At 46.0% G+C, this 19,471-nt stretch overlaps 1 protein-coding gene across 1 annotated transcript in view; it reads right to left on the bottom strand.

The window, feature by feature from the left end:
- The window catches only part of MPP7 (membrane palmitoylated protein 7), a 183,545-nt gene that overhangs the window by 46,378 nt on the left and 117,696 nt on the right, over window positions 1-19,471 (bottom strand). Inside the window, exons 6-11 of the mRNA XM_040992549.1 lie at window positions 11,797-11,928; window positions 6,264-6,345; window positions 5,749-5,834; window positions 2,740-2,814; window positions 2,363-2,559; window positions 1,885-1,949 (exon numbers count right to left, since the gene is read on the bottom strand). Of these exons, the coding sequence (XP_040848483.1) occupies window positions 1,885-1,949; window positions 2,363-2,559; window positions 2,740-2,814; window positions 5,749-5,834; window positions 6,264-6,345; window positions 11,797-11,928 (637 nt within the window). The remainder of the gene's footprint in view (window positions 1-1,884; window positions 1,950-2,362; window positions 2,560-2,739; window positions 2,815-5,748; window positions 5,835-6,263; window positions 6,346-11,796; window positions 11,929-19,471) is intronic.

The raw sequence follows: 19,471 nt of genomic DNA on the forward strand, positions 1-19,471 counted from the left end.
GGTTATATATAAAGAATCACTGTCAAAACACAGGCGAAGGTGCTTTGAATGCCACTGATACGTCTGAAATTCATTCCATTGTCTTTTGTGTATCTGATGTTTTTGAGGCAGAGAAACTTAAAGTGGAATTTCAGCTCTGAAAGTGAAAGACACCAATTTTCTGTAACTTTTACACAACTCCAATCTCTCTGAGGGAAGCCAAATTTACTATGTGCTCGGGGTTCACTTGGATAAACTCGATCAGATTTATTTGACAATAAATAAGATCTATGTAGGAGAACAAATAATATGTCTCTTGGTGAGTTTAAATATCATCAAGACAAGACAGGGAAATGGAAAAGAAGGGAAGGAGACAGGAAGGGGGGGCGAGATGAGAATTACTACTGAGTGGTACTGAAGAGCCAGAAACAAAGAAGCTAGCGCAATGAGGACACTCTGGTGGCAATCCTGGAATAAACATTCTCAGGTGCAAACACTGAGATGTTGACACAACAAAGAGAATATGCAAATAAAGCAGATACCAGATCCTTCACAACCACTGCTTCTATCTCTCTCTCTCTCTCTCTCTCTCTCTCTCACACACACACACACACACACACACACACACACACACACAATCTACTTGAATTCTTTCAGGGAACACATTTGCACTGGTCCAAAACTTGACATAAATGACAATTCAACCTTGTACCACTTCACAGACTCCTCAGCGGCAGGTTCAAAGACAATCACAGTCACTCTACTTTCTGAGTTTTTGCAAGCTGGAGGCCAGGTGTACCCAGCATGCTGGGATGAACACACCAGTCCCCTACCACCCTCTTCCCCAGTGTAATGGAGGCTCAAAGCAATAGGCAGGTGAACAGCTTGAGGCTCTGTCCAGCTGCAGGGGCTGCAGTGGAGTCAACCCCTGGCAGACCATGCAGGGCTCACAGCACAGGCTGCTCATGTCCCCGCAACTCCCATATAGGGCTCGCAACAAGTGCTTTTCCCTTCTGCCCAGACGGGACACCAGAGGACCAGCAGGCTTTTGCATCAGTGTTAATGTCATAAGTGCCTGCTTGCTGTGAGATTTATTCTCGGCTGCAGTTTGGCTCTCTTCAGATGCGATTCCTGGGCTATAAGTGCCTACCGACTGACAGGAATATAACAGGAGATGTGAAAAATGCAGTGATACCAAAAACAGACGTGGGTGTAAAATTCCAGGACCGTTTATTGGCTCATTTCACTTTTGCAGGTACAATTTCCATGCTGAAAACACGAGGCCTTGAACACATACACACACACACACCCCTCTTAAAATGCCTAGGACAGTGAGACATTTGGGAAAGGCTGAGGTGGGAAGTAAGAAAGGCCGAGAGGGTGTCCACAGGAAAGAAAACTCATCGCTATTCTGGCTCTGGTTTTTTGGGAGTCTCACACTACCTTTTCTCTTACTCAGTCTCTTTTAATCTAGTCTAGCAATAACTCCAAACAGATGGGCAAAAGGTCAGAGTTTTGATTTGTGGATAAGAAAGGAATATCTTGGCCAAGCCTCTTGGCTTTGGAGAAGTAAGCCTAGTCCTTAAGGTCTTGGGAGTCTTTACACAACTACCCAAGTATGGAAGTCAGAGAGAGCAGCGGTTACTTGTGACTTTCTTAGAGTGAGTTATATATAGCTCCTTACAAACGACCCTGGTCGCCTCTTGGAAGCTGCAAACCGATGTTAACGGTCCTCGTAGGACTTTCCCACTGGCTGGGCTCAGTGAAAGCTACTGCAAGGTAGCAGCAAGGTAACAGGACCCCTTAGTCTCCACCGCCTCCCTTCCTCCCTCCCCACCCTCCCGCACCTGCCTTAATAGTCAAAAAAACAATCAGCTTCCTCTGCATTCTTAGGAGCATACTTACATGATTTCCTGTTGGAGACTTTCAGGGGCTGAACTAATACCTCTGTTCGTCTCAGGGCCAATCTCCTGCAAGAAAGAAGATCATGATGCTGATCAGTTTCCAGCATGGGGCACAGGTACATATAGCACCAAAACGCTGCTGAAAATTTCAGGGGGGCAGTGAAAATGAACACAATTCAGCCCATTCAAGTTCAGAACCAAATCTTCTACTGTCAAATCAGCCTTTCTATCTGCAGCCTTCCGGCTGCAGATGGTGATGTACTGTTCTTTACTCACTGCAGCAGCAGAAAACGTGGGGTGACCGGGGGCTGCCCTATTATATTTGGACATCATTCATGCTAACTTGGATGAAGCAGATCCAAACCTGAGGGATGAAGCCTTCTCAGGCAAGGATTGAGACACATCATATTCTCTCTTGCGAGCAATGGAAAACAGAAGGTCGGCTGAAGAAAGGCCACTGTTATGCACCTGTGGCTCACCTCTCCTGGAAATGCTTGGAGGGAATCAGGCCTGCCCGGGGGTTGGCGTCGCCCTCGTGCCTCGCCTGCCACCATGTGGGGTCGTCCTGGCTCATGATCTGAAGGATGTCGCCCTTCCGGAATGCAAGTCCGGCCTCCTTACACGGGATCGCCTTGTCCTCACTGGGCTCATAGTCAAACAGGGCCTTGAGGAACATCTGGGAAGAAGCATTGTCGAAGGAGAAGAAACAGCACAGAAAATGGAGGTGACGCAGACTGCACACCCTCCGAGTTAGGCAATGCGTGGGTGTGAGACACACACACACACACACACACACACACGAAATGGGCAAGCACTACTCCTCCCCCGCCCCATAAGGCTTTCACGCACTGATTACCTTGCCTTCTTTGGAGGGTGTCTCCTCTTTGATGCTGGGTATAATCTTAAATGTGATGGCTCCCTGAGACTGTGCCTGAAGACAGACCAACACAGATCACTCTAAGAAAGCTAGGACTGAAGACAGCTGAGACCACACCAGGAACAGACAACCTCAGGGTTCCTAGCCTGAGTCAGACAGTCCAAACGCAGCAAGTCATAGATGGCAATTCCTGGAGCCTAAGACAGCACTAAAGCTCTTCAAGGACATTAAGAAAAAGTGACCCACTCACAGTCTACCTTTGCTTCCCGTGGACTGAATAATGTCAATGAGCACATTCTACTCTTGGCCACACTACATCAACAGAGGACCAGGAGGGAAAAACAGGGTCTCACGTAATCACAGTGTGACTTTACTGAAACAAGGCAACAAGTGAATGGCCAGAAAGAAACTCAGGATTCTATCAGTGGCAGTGCCTAGCAGAGAAAACTAGAAACGACAGCCCTATGGAGGCCAGCATCAGGGTGGAGCAGGGATGCTGACTGGGTCCCATATGCTCCACTTCTGACCTTGCTCCCTACCAATGGCCTGCGAAAAGCAGGGGAAGACAGCCCAAGTGTTTGGGTGCTTGCTATCTATTTAGGATACCTGGATGAAGCCCCTGGGTATAGATTCTCTCTCCCCCCACCAAACTTCTTTGTACCTCTAACTTCAAAAACATTTGAATAGACCTTAAGAACAAAGACAGTCCTAACTATTGGATTCTGGGTAACGTACACCGTCTATGCTGATTAAAGCAAACAACATCAGCCACAAATCTATGCTTTCTCACACAGGATGAGTGTGGCCTTAAACGTACTATTAAACAAATCTCTATGTATATTTCTTGTTTCAGCATTTGAAATGATTTCTGATTGCCTGTTACTCCCTGCTAACTTGTAATCTCCACTAAAACACTGAATACCTGGCACGTATTCAAGAGAGCTAAGGGAGTCCCTTATTGCAGTAAGGTTTACAGTCGATTTGCAGATACAAAATGAAGACTGTTCATTGTATCCTTGTAAATGAACTTAAAAATTAGTATCGTCCAGGCCTACAGTAACTCCATGCAAGTTTCAGATTTCCTAGGACACCTGAAGTAGCTTCACTGTTTCGCATGCTTAGGATTTTCAGCTTGCAACACAGCCAGGCCGATGAGAGAGGATGCTGACAGGTGTGTCACTAGCAGATGCCACTGACTGAGCACCTATTTGGAACCAGCTGTGCCCTACTGCTTGACCTTTTATATACCTCATCTCATACTATCCTCAAAATGTTACTGCAAGATAGTTGTCTCTTCTCATTTTGTCATTTAAAACATTAAGGAGGCATAAACAGATTATAGCATTTTCTTAGTATACAAGGGCTGGGATTCCAAATTCAGCTGAAAATCCAGGCTGGAAATTCCACACAATAAAAGACAAGTCCAACTGAAGTGTGAAGTGCTGCTTCCCAAAGAATCTGTTTTTGTTTTGGTTTGTTTTTTGTTTTTTTTTTTTTTAAGATTTTTTTTTTTTATTGCAAAGTCAGATATACTGAGAGGAGGAGAGACAGAGAGGAAAATCTTCCATCCACCGATTCACCCCACAAGTTGCCACAATGGTCAGAGCTTAGCCAATTCAAAGCCAGGAGCCAGGAGGCTCCTCTGGGTCTCCCCTGCAGGTGCAGGGTTCCAAGGCTTTGAGCCGTCCTCACAGCTTTCCCAGGCCACAAGCAGGGAGCTGAATAAGAAGCGGGACTTCTGGGACTTGAACTGGCGTCCGTATGGGATCCCGGTACGTGAAAGGCCAGGACTTCAGCCGCTAAGCTACAGTGCCAGGCCCAGAATCTGTTGTTTTAAAAGTGGACTTGGTAGGAACCTGGGCTGTGGTACAGTGATGCCAGCAACCCATATGGCCACCAGTTTGAGTCCCAGCTGCTCACTTCTGGTCCAGCTGCGTATTACTATTCCTGGGAAGGGAGAAAAAGGTGGTCTGCGTGTTTGGGACCCTGCCACCCAGTTGTAGTTCTCAGCTCCTGGCTTCAGCCAAGCCCAGTGCTAGCTGTTGCAGCCATCGAGGGAGTGAGCAAGCACATGGAAGAGCTCTGTGTCTTTCCCTCTGTTGCCTCTATATAACAAGCCAGTCTTCAAGCAAACAAAAAACAAATTGATGTCATAATACGAGGCATCTTCTTTGTGACTGTCTCTGACCTCCTTCTCTGAGAACAGAATTCAGGACAGCAAGTGTGGACATTTCCTTGACTCCAATCAGAAAATATGTGGCATTTACATTTAAAATCCCAGGGTCTATGGAACTGTATCATATAATGATAATAAAAAGAAGTAAAATTTAAAAATAAATAAAATACACTTGGTTATACGTAATGACTGTATTCCTGAGTTGCTTTATCACTGTAGATTTCTATTACTGCGCTAGTAATAGCATCGATAAACAGAAGTTTTAAGCCTGTACATAGTTAAATGTCACTGAATTAGTTCTTAATAGTCCCTGAGCCTGCAACATTCATTCATGTGAATTTCACTGCTGTTTGCTCTGATTTCTTGGGTCTCTGTGATTTTTTTTCTTTTTCTACTGTATTTTTCATTTTATGATGCAATTCCATAGGCTCTGGAATTTCTCTTACCCCTCGCCCCCAGATTCCCTCCCCCCAGCGGATTTTCTTGGGTCTCTTCTAAGCTGAGTGGTACAAAATCTGGCTGTGAAACAGTGCAGATGGTAATCTGTGAATCATAAAGGTATTATGTCCAACATAGGGGAATAATTTATCCACACAAGTAGTGATTACCATTTAATGCTTTTAGGGAAGACAGAGAACATGGGGCAATAGAGCAAAGCTAAAAGGAAAAGGACACACTTTGGACAAAAACATCAAATGCACATTATAAAAGTCTGACCCTTCCGGCATTCCTCCTGCTCCTACAAGCAGACTTGCAGCATCTGAACTATAGGCCTTTAATCCTTTTAACTTCAGAATAAATGTGCAGCTCACCAGGATCTGTATGATTTCCTCGGGTCTTTTGTCTTCCACTGGGATCCCGTTCACTTCTCGGAGCTCATCACCAACGTGAATCAACCCTGTGATGCAGACAATTTGGGACATGAAAAGGTGTCATCTGTACCTGAGTCCACCATGTGCGCAAGGCTGGGCTCCCATCTTCCAGGGAAGGAGCAGAAAGTAGGCCCTTATTCTTCTGAGGTTCCTGATGCCGGGCCAGTTACCAGGGGATGGATGGTGCTGGCCAAGCAAATCTAGTGCCCCAGTCTTGGCCCGGTAATGTAGGTCCCCAATGTCTTACAAAATAAGCTGCGTGTTCTAAGGAGCACAGTTCCCATCAGCAACACCAGAAGCCAGGAGTGAGAATTTCTCACCATTCTTTTAAGTTTCCAGCACTTGCGTCAATGTGCTCTCCCAGAGCACGGAGCTGCTCTGCACCCCACCGTGCAGCACCCACTCCTGAAGCACACCCACCGCTCGCCTATGGCTCTCATCACTTGGATTCCTACCACTGCGATCTGCAGCACCGCCTCTCATGATCCGAGCCACCACGATGGCGCCAGTCTGCTCATCCTTCTTGATGGTAGCCCCCTGGAAAAGAAAAAAAAAAATTAGCTTTGTGGATGAAGTTGAGTCCCGGGTAGAATGAATAGGGAGCTGGAAATAGAATATCCCTTGAGAAAAAGTGAACTCAAAGAATTTGAAGGCATGAGATAGGAGGGCTAGAAAACACGCCCTCTGCCTCACCAATCCGACCAGGGACAAAGGAATCCACTCCATGTATCATGTGAAGGCCTCAACATAACTGAAAGAGTTTGAAATCTTTAACTTTTTCAAAGGTACAGAAAATGTAAAATGTCCATATCTTTCTTTATTTTATTTATTTTTACTGGAAAGGTAGATTTACAGAGAGAAGGAGAGACAGAGAGAAACATTTTCCACCTGCTGGTTCATTGATCAAATGGCCACACAGTTGGAGCCGAGCCAATCCACAGCCAGAGCCAGGAATCTCTTCTGGGTCTCCCACATGGCTGCAGGGTCCCAAGGCTTGGGGCCATCCACCACCGATTTTCCGGGCCACAAACAGGTAGCTGATTAAGAAGTGGATCAGCCGGGAGACAACCAGTACCCATGTGGGATCCCAGCACTTACAAGGAGAAGATGAACCACTGAGTCATTGAGCTGGGCCCCATATCCTCTTTCCTTTGGACACATGCCTTATATCTGAATGTTTCTTGTTACCTTTCACCGTGACCATACCCCATGAAGAAGGTGGGAGAGTGATGGGTGTGTGAACAGAGAAAACCAAGTAAAACCCAGCCCTCAGGCAATCTTGTTAGCAAAGGCTAAGGTAAATCACCAGAAACCAGATGTGTTCCTCCAGGTTCTTAATGAACTTCCACTATCCTTGGTGCAATGCAATGCACATAGGTACTTCAAAAAGTTTGCAGCAAGTCGCATTTATAAGTTTGTTTTGATGCAACATAGTTTTAAAACCCATGCTTGGGCCTGGCATGATAGCCTAGTGGTTAAAGTCCTGGCTTTGAACGTGCCGCGATCCCATATGGTTGCCGGTTCTAATCCCAGCAGCCCCAGTTCCAATCCAGCTTCCTGCTTGTGGCCTAGAAAAGCAGTCAAGGATGGCCCAAAGCCTTGGGACCTGTGTGGGAGACCCAGCGGAAGTTCCTGGCTCCTGGCTTTGTACTGGCTCAGCTGTGGCCATTGTGGCCGCTTGGGGAGTGACCCATCAGACAGATCTTCCTCTCTGCCTCTTCTCTTCTCTGTATATGTGACTTTCCATGCCCCCCCTCCCAAAAAAAAGATCTATGCACATGAAGGAACTGCAAACATCTCATGGAAAATTTTTCCAATATAAACTATCCATGGACTTCAAAATTCATTTTTCCATGAGCTTTATGATGCGCCCTCACAACAGACAGCATGGACAGGGGTAAGGATTGGCAGGCCAGGAGGCACAAAAACGTGATGACAACATCTGAAGAAGGAAAAACTGGAAGAGGTGAAGGACAGCCAGGTTGGATAGAGAAAGCCCAATAGATGTGGAGGTCAAAGTGCAGATTATGAAGGCTGAGGAGGTCACTGTGAGTTAATTCAGTTTCCCTCTGAAGGAAATGGAAATCTTGCGGACTAAGAGCAGAAGGTGAACTCCAGAAGGATGAGTCCACCAGCTGTGTCCACACTGAAGGAGGGAAGCAGTGTAACTTGGCTTTGCAACTAACTCTACAAGGAGAAGGCTTCACTTAGAACATAGTTTGGGAGGCTCAAGTCCACCACAGCGCAGCCCCACTGCTTGGCACCCAGCAAGGGTAGCTGACAGAAGCGTGGGGGGAGTGTGTGCGGAGAACCACCCGGTGAGCCAGGATGCAGAGCGAGTAGCTGGGCTCACCTCATGCTTTTACAACTTCCTTGCGAGAACTCCTTCCTGTGGGCACGCCTCAGGGACATAAGGCTGTCCCACCAGGTCTACCTCCTAGACTGTCTCCTAGTTTCCACCCTCTTAGTTTAATGAACTTAAGACTGTGGGGCTGACACGTCTGCATGGTTTAAGGGCCAAAGCATATTCCGACTAATGCAAAAGGCAAGGATGAAAGCAATGAAACACGTCAGAGACTGTTGCGCTAATCCAAGGGAAAGATGGTGGGGTTTGGAGTTGACTTGCAGGAGTACAGGTGATGAAAAGTGGTCTGGAAATACAAGTGCTACTAGCACAGCCAAAAGGATTTCCCCATGGGGTGGCCACGGGATACAAAAGAGAAGACACAAAGATCAACTGGGTGTGTTTTGGCTGAGCAACTGCAAGGTGGAATTACCATCAACTGAAAGCCAGAAAGACACTGGATGGAACAGACTTGGGGACAAAGATCAACAGTTTATTTCTGGATATATGAAGACTGAAATATCTATTAGTCATCCAAATGTAAAAATCAAGCAGACAGATGGATACACAAATTTAAAGATCAGAAGGAAGGGCTGGAAAAGAAACAGTCCCAGAAGTTGCTGGCATACAGACTTTTTTTTTTTTTAAGCCATGAAGGATTAAAAACACTTCCAGAAGGTTTGGATGAATAGGAGCTCTCCAATATGGAAGGGCTGTCCCGTGACAGAGGGGATGCTGGTGCTTCATCTGTCGATTCTGTTGCCCCAGGGGGTAAAGGTAGACTGAGAAACAGCCCTCCTGCCTCCAAGATCCTGCCTCTTGACACACTCCTCTGTGTACCCTGCATTCAAGAAGACTCCTATTTCCATGCTGCTTTCCAAACCTCCATTATCACCACTCCCTGATGGGTGGTTAGCATAACAGAGTGTGTGATAGTAACATTCACACTCAATAACACAGGCATGTTACAGGTGACCTGTGTAAAGTGACCTGGGGTCAGCACTGTGGCAAAGCACATGAAGGTGTGCCTGGGATGCCAGCATCCCATATACGACTTCCGGTTTGAGGTTTGGCACATCTGCTACTGACTGGCTCACTGATAATGCACTGGGGAGAGCAGGGGATGGTGGCCAAGGGCTTGAGCCACTGCCACCCACATGGGAGACCCACATGGAGTTCCAGGCTTCCTAGCTGTGGCTTGGCCTAGACCTGACCTATTTCCCTCCTTTTCTCTATTGTCCTATTACTCTGCTTCCAAATAAATATATATATTTAAAAAAAAAAATACCCTGAGATCCAAGAGAGAGTATTTTGAATGAGGATTGAATCTAGCATTTTGTAATTTATGCATTGTTAACATCATCAGGAACCTGGCCTCAGCCTGTCCTGCTCTTGGCAACATCCAGAGAACGCTTTGGAATTCCTAATACCATTCAAATTTGCTGCATCACAGCTCAAGTTCAGAATGCACTTGAGGAGGTCTCTTCTGGTTTGCTGTCAGGAACCTACAGCTCAGCAGCAGCAAGCGACTTTCCACCATGGAACAGGGGGCAAACAAGTACCGAATCCTCGTCATTCCTACAGAGATCACCCAGTTCCAGCTGGGAGTTCATGTCACCACTTTATCCCTGGGTCTTATAACGAGAGCTGCAGGAACTTCTTTTAAGATCTTATTTATTTGAAGGACATAGAGGGAGACAGGAGCAGAAAGACGGACAGACAGACAGAAAGTGGATTCCCATCAGCTGGTTCATTCCCCTGAGCCAGGAACCAGTAATTCCATGTCAGTCTCCCACATGGGTGTCAAGGATGCATCTTATGCAAGAAGCTAGAGTCAGAGCAGAGCCTGGAGTGAACCCGGGTGCTACAATGTAGAAACCAGGCACCCCAATTGGCATCCTCACCACTGTACCAAACATCACGGTGTGAGCCTTGAGAGCTCCATTTGCCATCCAGCTCCCTGTCGATGCACTTGGAAAAGCAGCTGCAGACCACCCCGAGCACATGGGCCCCTGCAGCCATGTGAGACCTGAATGGAGCTTCTGGCTTCAGTCTGGCCCAGACCTGGTCACTGTGGCCATTTGGGGAGTAAATCATTCTCCCTTGCTTTCTCTGTCTCTTCCTGTTACTCTGTCTTTCAAATGAATGTGATAAATCTTTCATTAAAAAATAGAACGTATTACTAATGCATTATCTAACTCTTCAATATAGCCCAGTCTTTCAATTGCCTTCCTAACTAGGTGAACTATTTCTTAGTAAAAGATGTGCAGAATCCACCAAGCACGAGCCATTCATGATGGCTGAATCCTGGAGACAGCTTTCTCTGCAGCCCATGTGCCATGCCACCTCCACAATGAAAACACACAAATATTTAGGTTACTCTTCTGAGTGCCACAAACATGGATGGGGAGCACAAGCCTTATAATCTAAGAGGAATCCATGCTAACCTGGAATACTGAGGAGTCTTACAATGCCCACGAGTGGACATCAGGGGTTCAGCTGACCCCTTTATCTTATCCTGAGCAGAACTACAAATGCACTTATCAATGTATCACACACAAGTAAATCAAAAAAATCAAAAGGGACAAAGTACAAAGACACAGGAAGGAAGAAAGACTGGCAGTGAAAGCTCAAGAGTTTGGTGTGCTACTTTGCTCACCCATTAATGGTGATACTAGGGGCGAGCTGCCTTGCCTCTTTGAGCGTCAGCTATCCACAGTCTACAAATACAGAGAAATGAGACCCAGCAGAAGGACTAAATATCATGTGTGTAACATATGAACATGGTGCAGACAACTATTGTACTACCAATAATTGGCTCATTTTTCACCGAGTCTTGTTCACTGTCTACTGCATCAGGGGGCACAGGAGGCAGCACAGGCCGGCATTACTGGGCCTTGGTGTCTCATGCAACACACAGCTGCTGCTTCCAAGCAAAACTGCCTGGGCCATGCCCGCCCTCCAGAGACCTGTGCACTCTGGGTGTCATCACCATCTCACCCTTCACTTCCAGACTCTTTCCAGGAGCCCTGCCCCCTCTGCTTCCCTTGCACTGCCATAACAACACTGTCAACTACATCGGGTCACAGGTCGACCCACAATGGCCTTTCCCTTTGAAGACCAGGAGTATAATTCACAGACTCCTGTTGGGGGCAGAGTGGCATGGTCCAATCTACCAGAGACTCCTTTTCAATATGGGATAAATTCCGCTGCATGAGTAGCTAGTTCTGTTTACAGTCTGTAACATCAGACACCTAGTCCATCTCTCTCCAGTGCCTGAGAGTAAGTTAGCTTGCCAGGAGAGCCCAAGGTAATCTTTTTTGTTAGCCGTGCTGCTTCAGCTCAAATCAGCCACCTTTGCTGCATAGGGAGCTTTCGTTTCTGTCTGTCAGCTGGGGACATCATCAAAACGATTGCTACTTACAACCAGGAGCATGTCTGCCATTTTATGGGGCTTGGCTTTCGTTTCTCGACCTCGTATCCTGTGAGGGTGAATGATCCCCTTGTGACAGCAGAGTTTGAAGTCACCTATTTTAAAGGGAGGTTGCATGGCACACGCAGCTGTCAGATCTGGCTTGATTAGGCTGTCTTCTCAGAGCCCAGCTGGAAATGGAGACCCTTCCTCCCCCCGCCGATGCACTTACCAGTGGTTCTCGGTTTTTGACCAGGCGGATGATTTTTACGGAGTCCTCCTCCTCATCAAGGTCGTCAGGCATGGGCGGCAACACAGGGTCATAACTCTTCTGAGCCACAGTGTCGTGTACAGACAGTAAGGCCTGCGGAAGTCACAGGCTGGTCAAGAAAAGGAAATTCCAGACCCCAAACAGTGTCCCCAGTGTGACCTGACAGTGGCAGTAAGGCAGGACCTGCCAAGATGACTGATAGGAGGGAGTTTGAGGGAGGGCCGGCAGACTGCAGCCTGCAGCAGGTGGGGACAGGTTGGCGAAGAGAGAGACGGGGCTATGCGTGTACTGCCAACGAGAACTGGCAGTAGGAACATGAGAATCCTATAGATGTTTTCTTTCCTAAATTTTTCTCCACCAGAAGAAAACACAGGGAGGAGATAGCCCAAGTGCTTGGGAGATCTGGATGGAACTCTAGGCTCCTGGCTTTAGCCTGGCCCAACCCTGACCAAGGTGGCTATTTGGGGAGTGAACCAGTAGACAGAAACTTGCTCTCTGTCTCTCTAACTCTACCATTCATATAAACAAATAAATACTAATAATGATAATAATGAGAATGAAGGCCGGGATGAAATTAACAGGGACACCCCCCCCCGGAAAAAAAAAAACAACAGCAAAGAGGGACACAGGAGATAAAGGACACTGAGCTTCCAGAGAGAAGCTAAAAGATGGCAGCCCATGTTGGTCCCCACAAAGCTAAGTGCTCAGGCTGCAGAGAGGACCCAGGTGTGACTCAGCGGGCTCCCAGAGGGGAGGAACCAAGCAGGAAATCCGAGAAGTAGAGGAGCAGAGTAGAGGGAGGATGATGGGATGAGATCAAGTGAAACACCACCCTGCTGACCCTGCTGAGCTGTGGCAATCTATGCAAAGTGCTGTGAAGCCATGGCATGCAGGTGGGGATGGCCACCCAGGTCCAGAGCAGGGCTCCTCAGCCCAGGGATAAGGGGCACCCAAAAGTCATCTCATCTGGCCACATCTGCAGCCAACTTTGGCTGTCATGATTGGCAGGGTGGTGGGGGGAGATGGTGCTATTCCCACATGGTACACGGAGGCCAAGCATGTGCCTGAACACAGGATGGTCCTTGTTTCCACCCAAGGACTCAATCCCCCAATAGCATCAGTCTCCAGACTGAGGAATCCTGCAGGAGAACAACCCCTGAGGCTCACAAGGCGCAGGAATCGGCCCCATTCTCACCTGCGAGAGGGGAAAGCCTTAGCACTCCCATGGCATGGTGGAGAGTAACTGAACTGGTGCGGCCTCAATAAAGGGGAAAAAATCAGCCCAAGAGCAAATGTATTAGTCTTACCAAATAAAGTTTAATAGCAAACAATCAAGTAAAAAAATTTATCAATAAATCTATCAGGATCAGCAGTGTGGCATTTCAGATTAAGCTGCCATCTGCAATGCCAGTGTCCCGCATGGGCACTGGTTCAAGTCCCAGATGCTCCACTTTCAATCCAGCTCCCTACTAATGTGCAAGGGAAAACAGCAGAGGATGGCTCACGTCCCTGGGACTCTGCCCCCACGTGGGAGACCAGGAAGAAACTTTTGGTTTTGTATTGGCCATCACAGTCACTGGGGAGTGAACAAAGGACAGGATCATTCTCCCTGTCTCTCCCTTTTGCTCTTTAACTCTAAATTTTGAATAAATAAATAAATAAATCTTCCAAAAGCAAAGCAGGGTCAAAATGTTTTCAAGTGACTTAACTATGTAGCTGAAAAAACTTTCAAAAATATTATGGATAGAAACACAAATTCTTCCTGCCTCAAACAGGCTAAAATTCGTAACTGCAAACACAAGTCTGCAAACAAAGCAGAGAATATTACAATAAAGAAAAAAGCAATAAAAATAAAACCCTGATATTACGCAGAAGGTAGACAAAAAAATCTAAAAGTGATTTTTTATAACTATATTCAAAAGCTTGAAAGAAATGGCTAGGGGAACATGAAATAAGAAAAACAGAAAAACATTTAAATCAATATTCTAGAATGGAAAAAAAAAACACAATGTAAGAAATGAAACCATACCCTCAATGAGATTAACACAACTTAAATAAAGGAAAAGAAAATGTGAAAATACTCCATGATTGCTTTAAAAATACATCTAAATAAGTCTATATGTTCCAAAGTTTCAAAGTACAGAAGCATAAAAAACATAAATAAGAGCAAATTGCCTGAAATTAGAAACCGTTGAAATCACCTATAGGAAAATAACATGTTACTTAGAACGGCACCATTTTCATCAAAAAACAAAACAAAACAAACAAAAACACCTGAGCCACAAGACAACAGAAGAGTATTTTTAAAATACCCCAAGACGAAAATAAGTCCTGGGGCCGGTGCTGTGGGGAAGCAAGTAACGCTGCCTCCTGTGACACCAGCATCCTTCATCAGAGCACTGTTGGCGTCCAACTCCCTGCTCACGCACCGGCAAGGCAGCAGGAGACGGCCCGTCACCCTAGGGAGACTCAATGGAGCTCCAGAATGGGCTTCGGCCTGCCTAGCCCGGCTGCTGCAGCCAGCTGGGGAGTAGACCAGAGATGGAAGAGCTCTCTTTCTCCTTTCTTGTCACTGTCTTTCCAATAAAATGTCTTTAAAAAATTTTTTCAAATCATACGTAGTGTCCATCTAGAATTCTATAGCTAGCAAAGTTTCTTTTAGAAATGAAGGAACATTGAGAAATTTCTGAAGGTTTACAAAGGTGGGGGGAAATACATCACTAGCAACAAACGCACTCTAGGAAATATTGAAAAGTCTTTTGGACAACAGAAAAATGACAGCATATGGGAACACGGGTCCACATAGAGCAATGTAAAGCACAGAAACACCCACCATCTGTCACGCACACAGTAGAAACAACAGAGATAAAAGGTAAATAAATATATTTTAAATAATGCAGTTATTATGGCTGCAGGTTCACAAACTGCAGCCACATGTCTTCTTCTTAGCACTGGAGCCAGTTCCATGTCTGGATTTTCAAACAAGCTTACACCTATCAAGATGACTTTGTTATTAGCTATGCTTTATAAATATTTCTGGCTAGCAACATGTTTATATTTGGGACAGCTGCAAATATAAATTCTATCTTCCTGTTCTACATGCAACAAGCTTATTCTTCAACACAACACTTTCCTTTCAAAGCGCTGTACTGAGATAAAAAATGTGTTTCTACATGCCATAACCACCAATCATAACTGATGCATTTACCTGTTGCTTCTAAGTGAAACTAGGCCTTGAAATCGTCAGGCTCAGCCCCCTCCTTGGGACCCCCTGTTTAACTCCAGGGTCTGGGGATCTGTCGGGGCCACAGAACTCCAAGCACAAGTGACCCCGACTTATCCCTCCAGGATGCCTGATGCTGGGCCTTAGGGTTAATGCAGCCTTGTTCACTCTGAAGGATCCTGCAGTAATTGCTGGGAAAGGAAGATGAAAAAGCATAACACATCTCTTTCACTTCATTATCTTTCTGGGAATCTACAAATCCCTCCTGATGTCCTAACACATCATGTTCTGGTAGCCCGGGGATGGTGATGCAGACAGGTCAAACCTGCCTTGCTTCCTTCCCCCAGGAACAGCCTCAACTCAAGCCCACATCCCCAGTCAAGGCCTCTGGACAGCACCCAGGCTGCTGTTCATGTCCACACCAGAAGAAGCGGGCACACGCTCTTCCACCTGCCTGGGCCTTTGAATGCTCATTGTCTCTTCCCTCTGGTCACAACCTGCAGTTTCTTTTATCCTTCATTGCTTTTCTAGACTTTAAGATCATGGCATGGCAGGTAGGCTGTCACCTGTGATGCAAGCATCCAAGTAGGCGCTGCTTTGTCCCAGCTGCTCTGCTTCCCATCCTGCTCCCTGGCAATGGCCTGGGAAAGCAGTACAAGATTGTTACGGTGCTTGGTCCCCGCACCCACATGGGAGACATGGAAGAAGCTCCTGGCTTCTGGCTTTGGTCTGGCCAAGTCATGGTCACTGCAGCCCTCTGGGCAATGGATTATCGGAAGGTGCATGATCTTTCTCTGTTCCTCCCTTTCTCTGTGTAGCTCTGACCTTGAAATAAATAGATCTTTCAAAAACAGATTTAAATAGTAAGATTAGATTTCATAGACATTACTGACTTGAGTAAATTTAATTTTTTAACATGGCAACAGACAAATTCGTTCAAACTGGACAAAAATTTTTATGACTTTGATAGTTGTCAGGGGAGACTTATTCCAGATTGACAATCTATTTCCTAACTGTTAAAGACCTGAAGGCCACAAATGGCACAGGGAAAATCTCAGAACTCCTCAGCAGCAAGAGGCTCCTAGGAGTGAAACAGGATCTCTACTTCATATGCCTGTGAGTCAGAGAACACGATTGAAGAGGCTGCCGAGATATGAAAGACTAAAATGGGGGGAAAGTTCCAAAATTTGATAATTTACACTGAACTCAATGTACTAGCTGCATCATGGTACAAACACAGAGCTATAGTCTAGAGACAAATACGGTTGCCCCACTCATCAAGAAAGAGACACACGAGCCAGGTGATGCAATGCAGTGGATTAAGTTGGTTCTTGGGACACCTGCATCTTATTTCGGAGTGCCTGGTTCAAATCTTTCCCATCCAGCCTCCTGCTACTGTGCCCAGGAAGCAGTAAATGATGGCCCAAGTATCTGTCACCCTTGTGGAAAATCCAGATGCAGTTCCTGACTTCTGGATTCCCAGAGATCATTATATAGAGGGAGATGGGCCAGGTATAGAAAAGCCAAATATCAGATACAAGATTGCTCTTCATCTTTCCCTCCCTCCTTTTCTCTGTCACTCTGTTTAAAAGAACAAATCAATCTTAAGAAATAAAACTATGGGGGCAGGCATTGTGACACAGCGGGTTAAGCCACTGGTTGGGACACTGGCATGTCAAAGTGTTTGGAATGGAACCAGCCTTGATTCTCACGAGTCCTGGAGGCAGCAGACAATGGCAGTGCTTGGGTCCCGGTCACCCCAGTGGAGGGAGATCCGGCTGGAGTTATGGGTTCCTGGTTCCAGTCTGGCCCAGCCCTGGCTGTTGTGGAGTAAACTGACAAAGGAAAGATCTCTCTCCATTCCTTCTGTTTGTTCGCGTGTGTTTCACACAAACAAACAGATCTTTAAACACAATCATCTATTATCAAAAAGTGTTATTTTGGTTTAGGTCTTAATCATGTAGAGGAAAAATGTAGATGAAAATGACAAATGGTCACATCTTATTAAAGACAAATCACAGATCATTTCTATAAATAGATTGCTTCCCGCTTCATTTAGCTTTTTTTTTTTAAGCTTTTCTTGAATGGCTGTGTCTATATCTTTAGTCTCTAGTGTGAATATTTTTCCTCTAATCCATTATCACATACATATCAAATTTTCTTGCTGACACTCCACAGTTCAATATAGTTACACTTTATCTCAAAACCTTTTTAGATTTCATTCTAGCAGAAACTTCGTTACTTTTTCCCAAAATGATTAACCAGTCAACACACAAACCCACCCACATTCCATTTTCCTCCATTAGGGTCAGGTCATGGTTCACCTGAGTTCTTTCTAGAAGCTTCCTTCTTGCTGGCATTCCTGCATTCAGGACTCTCCTCCCGTCGCACAGCACCTCCACCACAGAATCTCCTGTGTGGGTAAGGTGGAGTGGGGGTACCACTTCCCTACCTAGGCCCCTTCAATTGCTTTGCCCTGTGCTTAGATATGTCCACCACAGCTGGGGGTGGGGAAGCATGTGGTTTATCACAGAAACAGGAAAAGACTGGCACAGAGAGCTACACCGGTACCAGAAGTACAGTGCAGAGTCCTGGGGCTGGCCCTGCTTGGCAGGGGAGCCCCTTTCCCTCACACGGGGACCACTTTCCGGCCTCAGACTTCACCCCTTCTCTTGCCGGGTGGGATTCTGCCTACTGCAGATGCTGACACAGTCCCCTGCTCCCTCTGGCCACCTCCAGCTCACTCTAGGTTGGTATGCCATCTGTTCCATCGCACAGCCAGCAGCTCTCAGGTTGGCAGCTGGCACGCTTCCTGTGTGTTCCTCAGTATTTCCAGATATTCTACCCCTGCCTTTTATTTTCTTCAAAGGTGTATTTACTTTCTTTGAAATGCTTACAGAGGAAGGGAGGGAGGGAGGGAGGCAGGCAGGGAGACCTGGGGCGGGGGGCAGGGGTGGGTGTGGAAGAGAGCTTCACTAGTTTACGTCCCAGATGGCCAGAAAGGCCAGTGCTGGGCAAGGCCAAAGCCAAGTGCCAGGAGCATCTTCCATATCTCCCATGTCAGTAAAACACTCCCAAATACTTGGCAATTTTCTGCTACTTTTCCCAGGCCGTTAACACAGAGCTCATGGGAAGTGATGCAGCCGGGACACGAACCAGAGCACATATGGCGTACTGGTGTGGCAGGTAGTAGGCTAACTATTCCACAACACCAGCCCGCCTCATACGCCCTTCTTTGCCCAATTATGTCTCCTTTTGACTGCATTAATCAACAAGTTTTTCTCTTTGAATGTTGTATCTAGACGACCTGGCATGCAGTAAGTATGAATAAGTATCTAAGAACAGATGAAGGTCTGTTTCAAAGGACAGTTACAGATCCTTTTTAAAAAGTGCTGTTACACTGAAGATACACTTTGGTTTCTAGTAAGGTGAACTGAAAATTTAAAGTAGCAATCTTTACAAATAATTCCACTATCCCTTAAAAATGAACAATATTCATATAAACACATCAACATAGCACTTTTCATATTTTAATGATCAGCCCAATAGGTAGATGTCATATTCCGCCAAACCACATTTCTGTTTGAAGTAAGAATCATGAAAGCAGCAAATATTTTACCTCCTTTCTAGGATAAGAAGTGGATTCTCTTGTCAAACAGTCTAGAATGCATGTTGAACTGAACTTCCACAGAAGTAAGATTCAAGGTGTTAACAGTTTGCATAAATCCTTTTCAAGCAGAGCAAAGTTAACTGTGATGTCAAAAAGAGAAGACAGACACATTCACCAGAGCCTAGCTCGCTGTGAGCTACCATGGCCAGCTGCAGTGGGGTGTGTGTGTCCTCAACCACCGCCTACCAGAGTTCCTGCACACACGAACTTCACGCCAACGCTCACACTGCTATGTAACCACATCATCCATTAACACATTTCCCACATGATGCAATTATTCAACCATGATACAATTTTATCTACTCCATCTCCTTGAACCATTTAGTCACACCTCACTCAGGAGTTAAGTGCCTATTTTCATCCAGTTATAATCTCTGTGTTATTAGCCACTTTGATTTCAAACACAAGTGAACACGTATTAAAATCAATTCTGCTTTTTCTTGAAACATCTCTTTAACTTCCAATATTCTCAAACCAAAGTTATCATGCATACCACGCTCTGGCAGACAGTAGATGCTATCATGTGAAATCTCAGATAAAGTTGAAGACCCAAGGCAGGGCTCTCACGTGAACTCCGAGTCCCAAGCCAGGGCTCTCATGTGAACTCCGAGACCCAAGGCAGGGCTCTCTGAGTGCTCCATGCCCGAGACTCTCAGCCCCTGCACACACTCCTGTCGACTCTCCTGCAACTTTCTACTCTCACCTGATCCTGCTCCTTCAGAACAGATGGATCAACTTCTGAA

Source organism: Ochotona curzoniae, unplaced genomic scaffold (genome assembly GCF_017591425.1).
Source record: "Ochotona curzoniae isolate NIBS_2020 unplaced genomic scaffold, NIBS_Ocur_1.0 contig_78, whole genome shotgun sequence".
NCBI lineage: Eukaryota > Metazoa > Chordata > Mammalia > Lagomorpha > Ochotonidae > Ochotona > Ochotona curzoniae.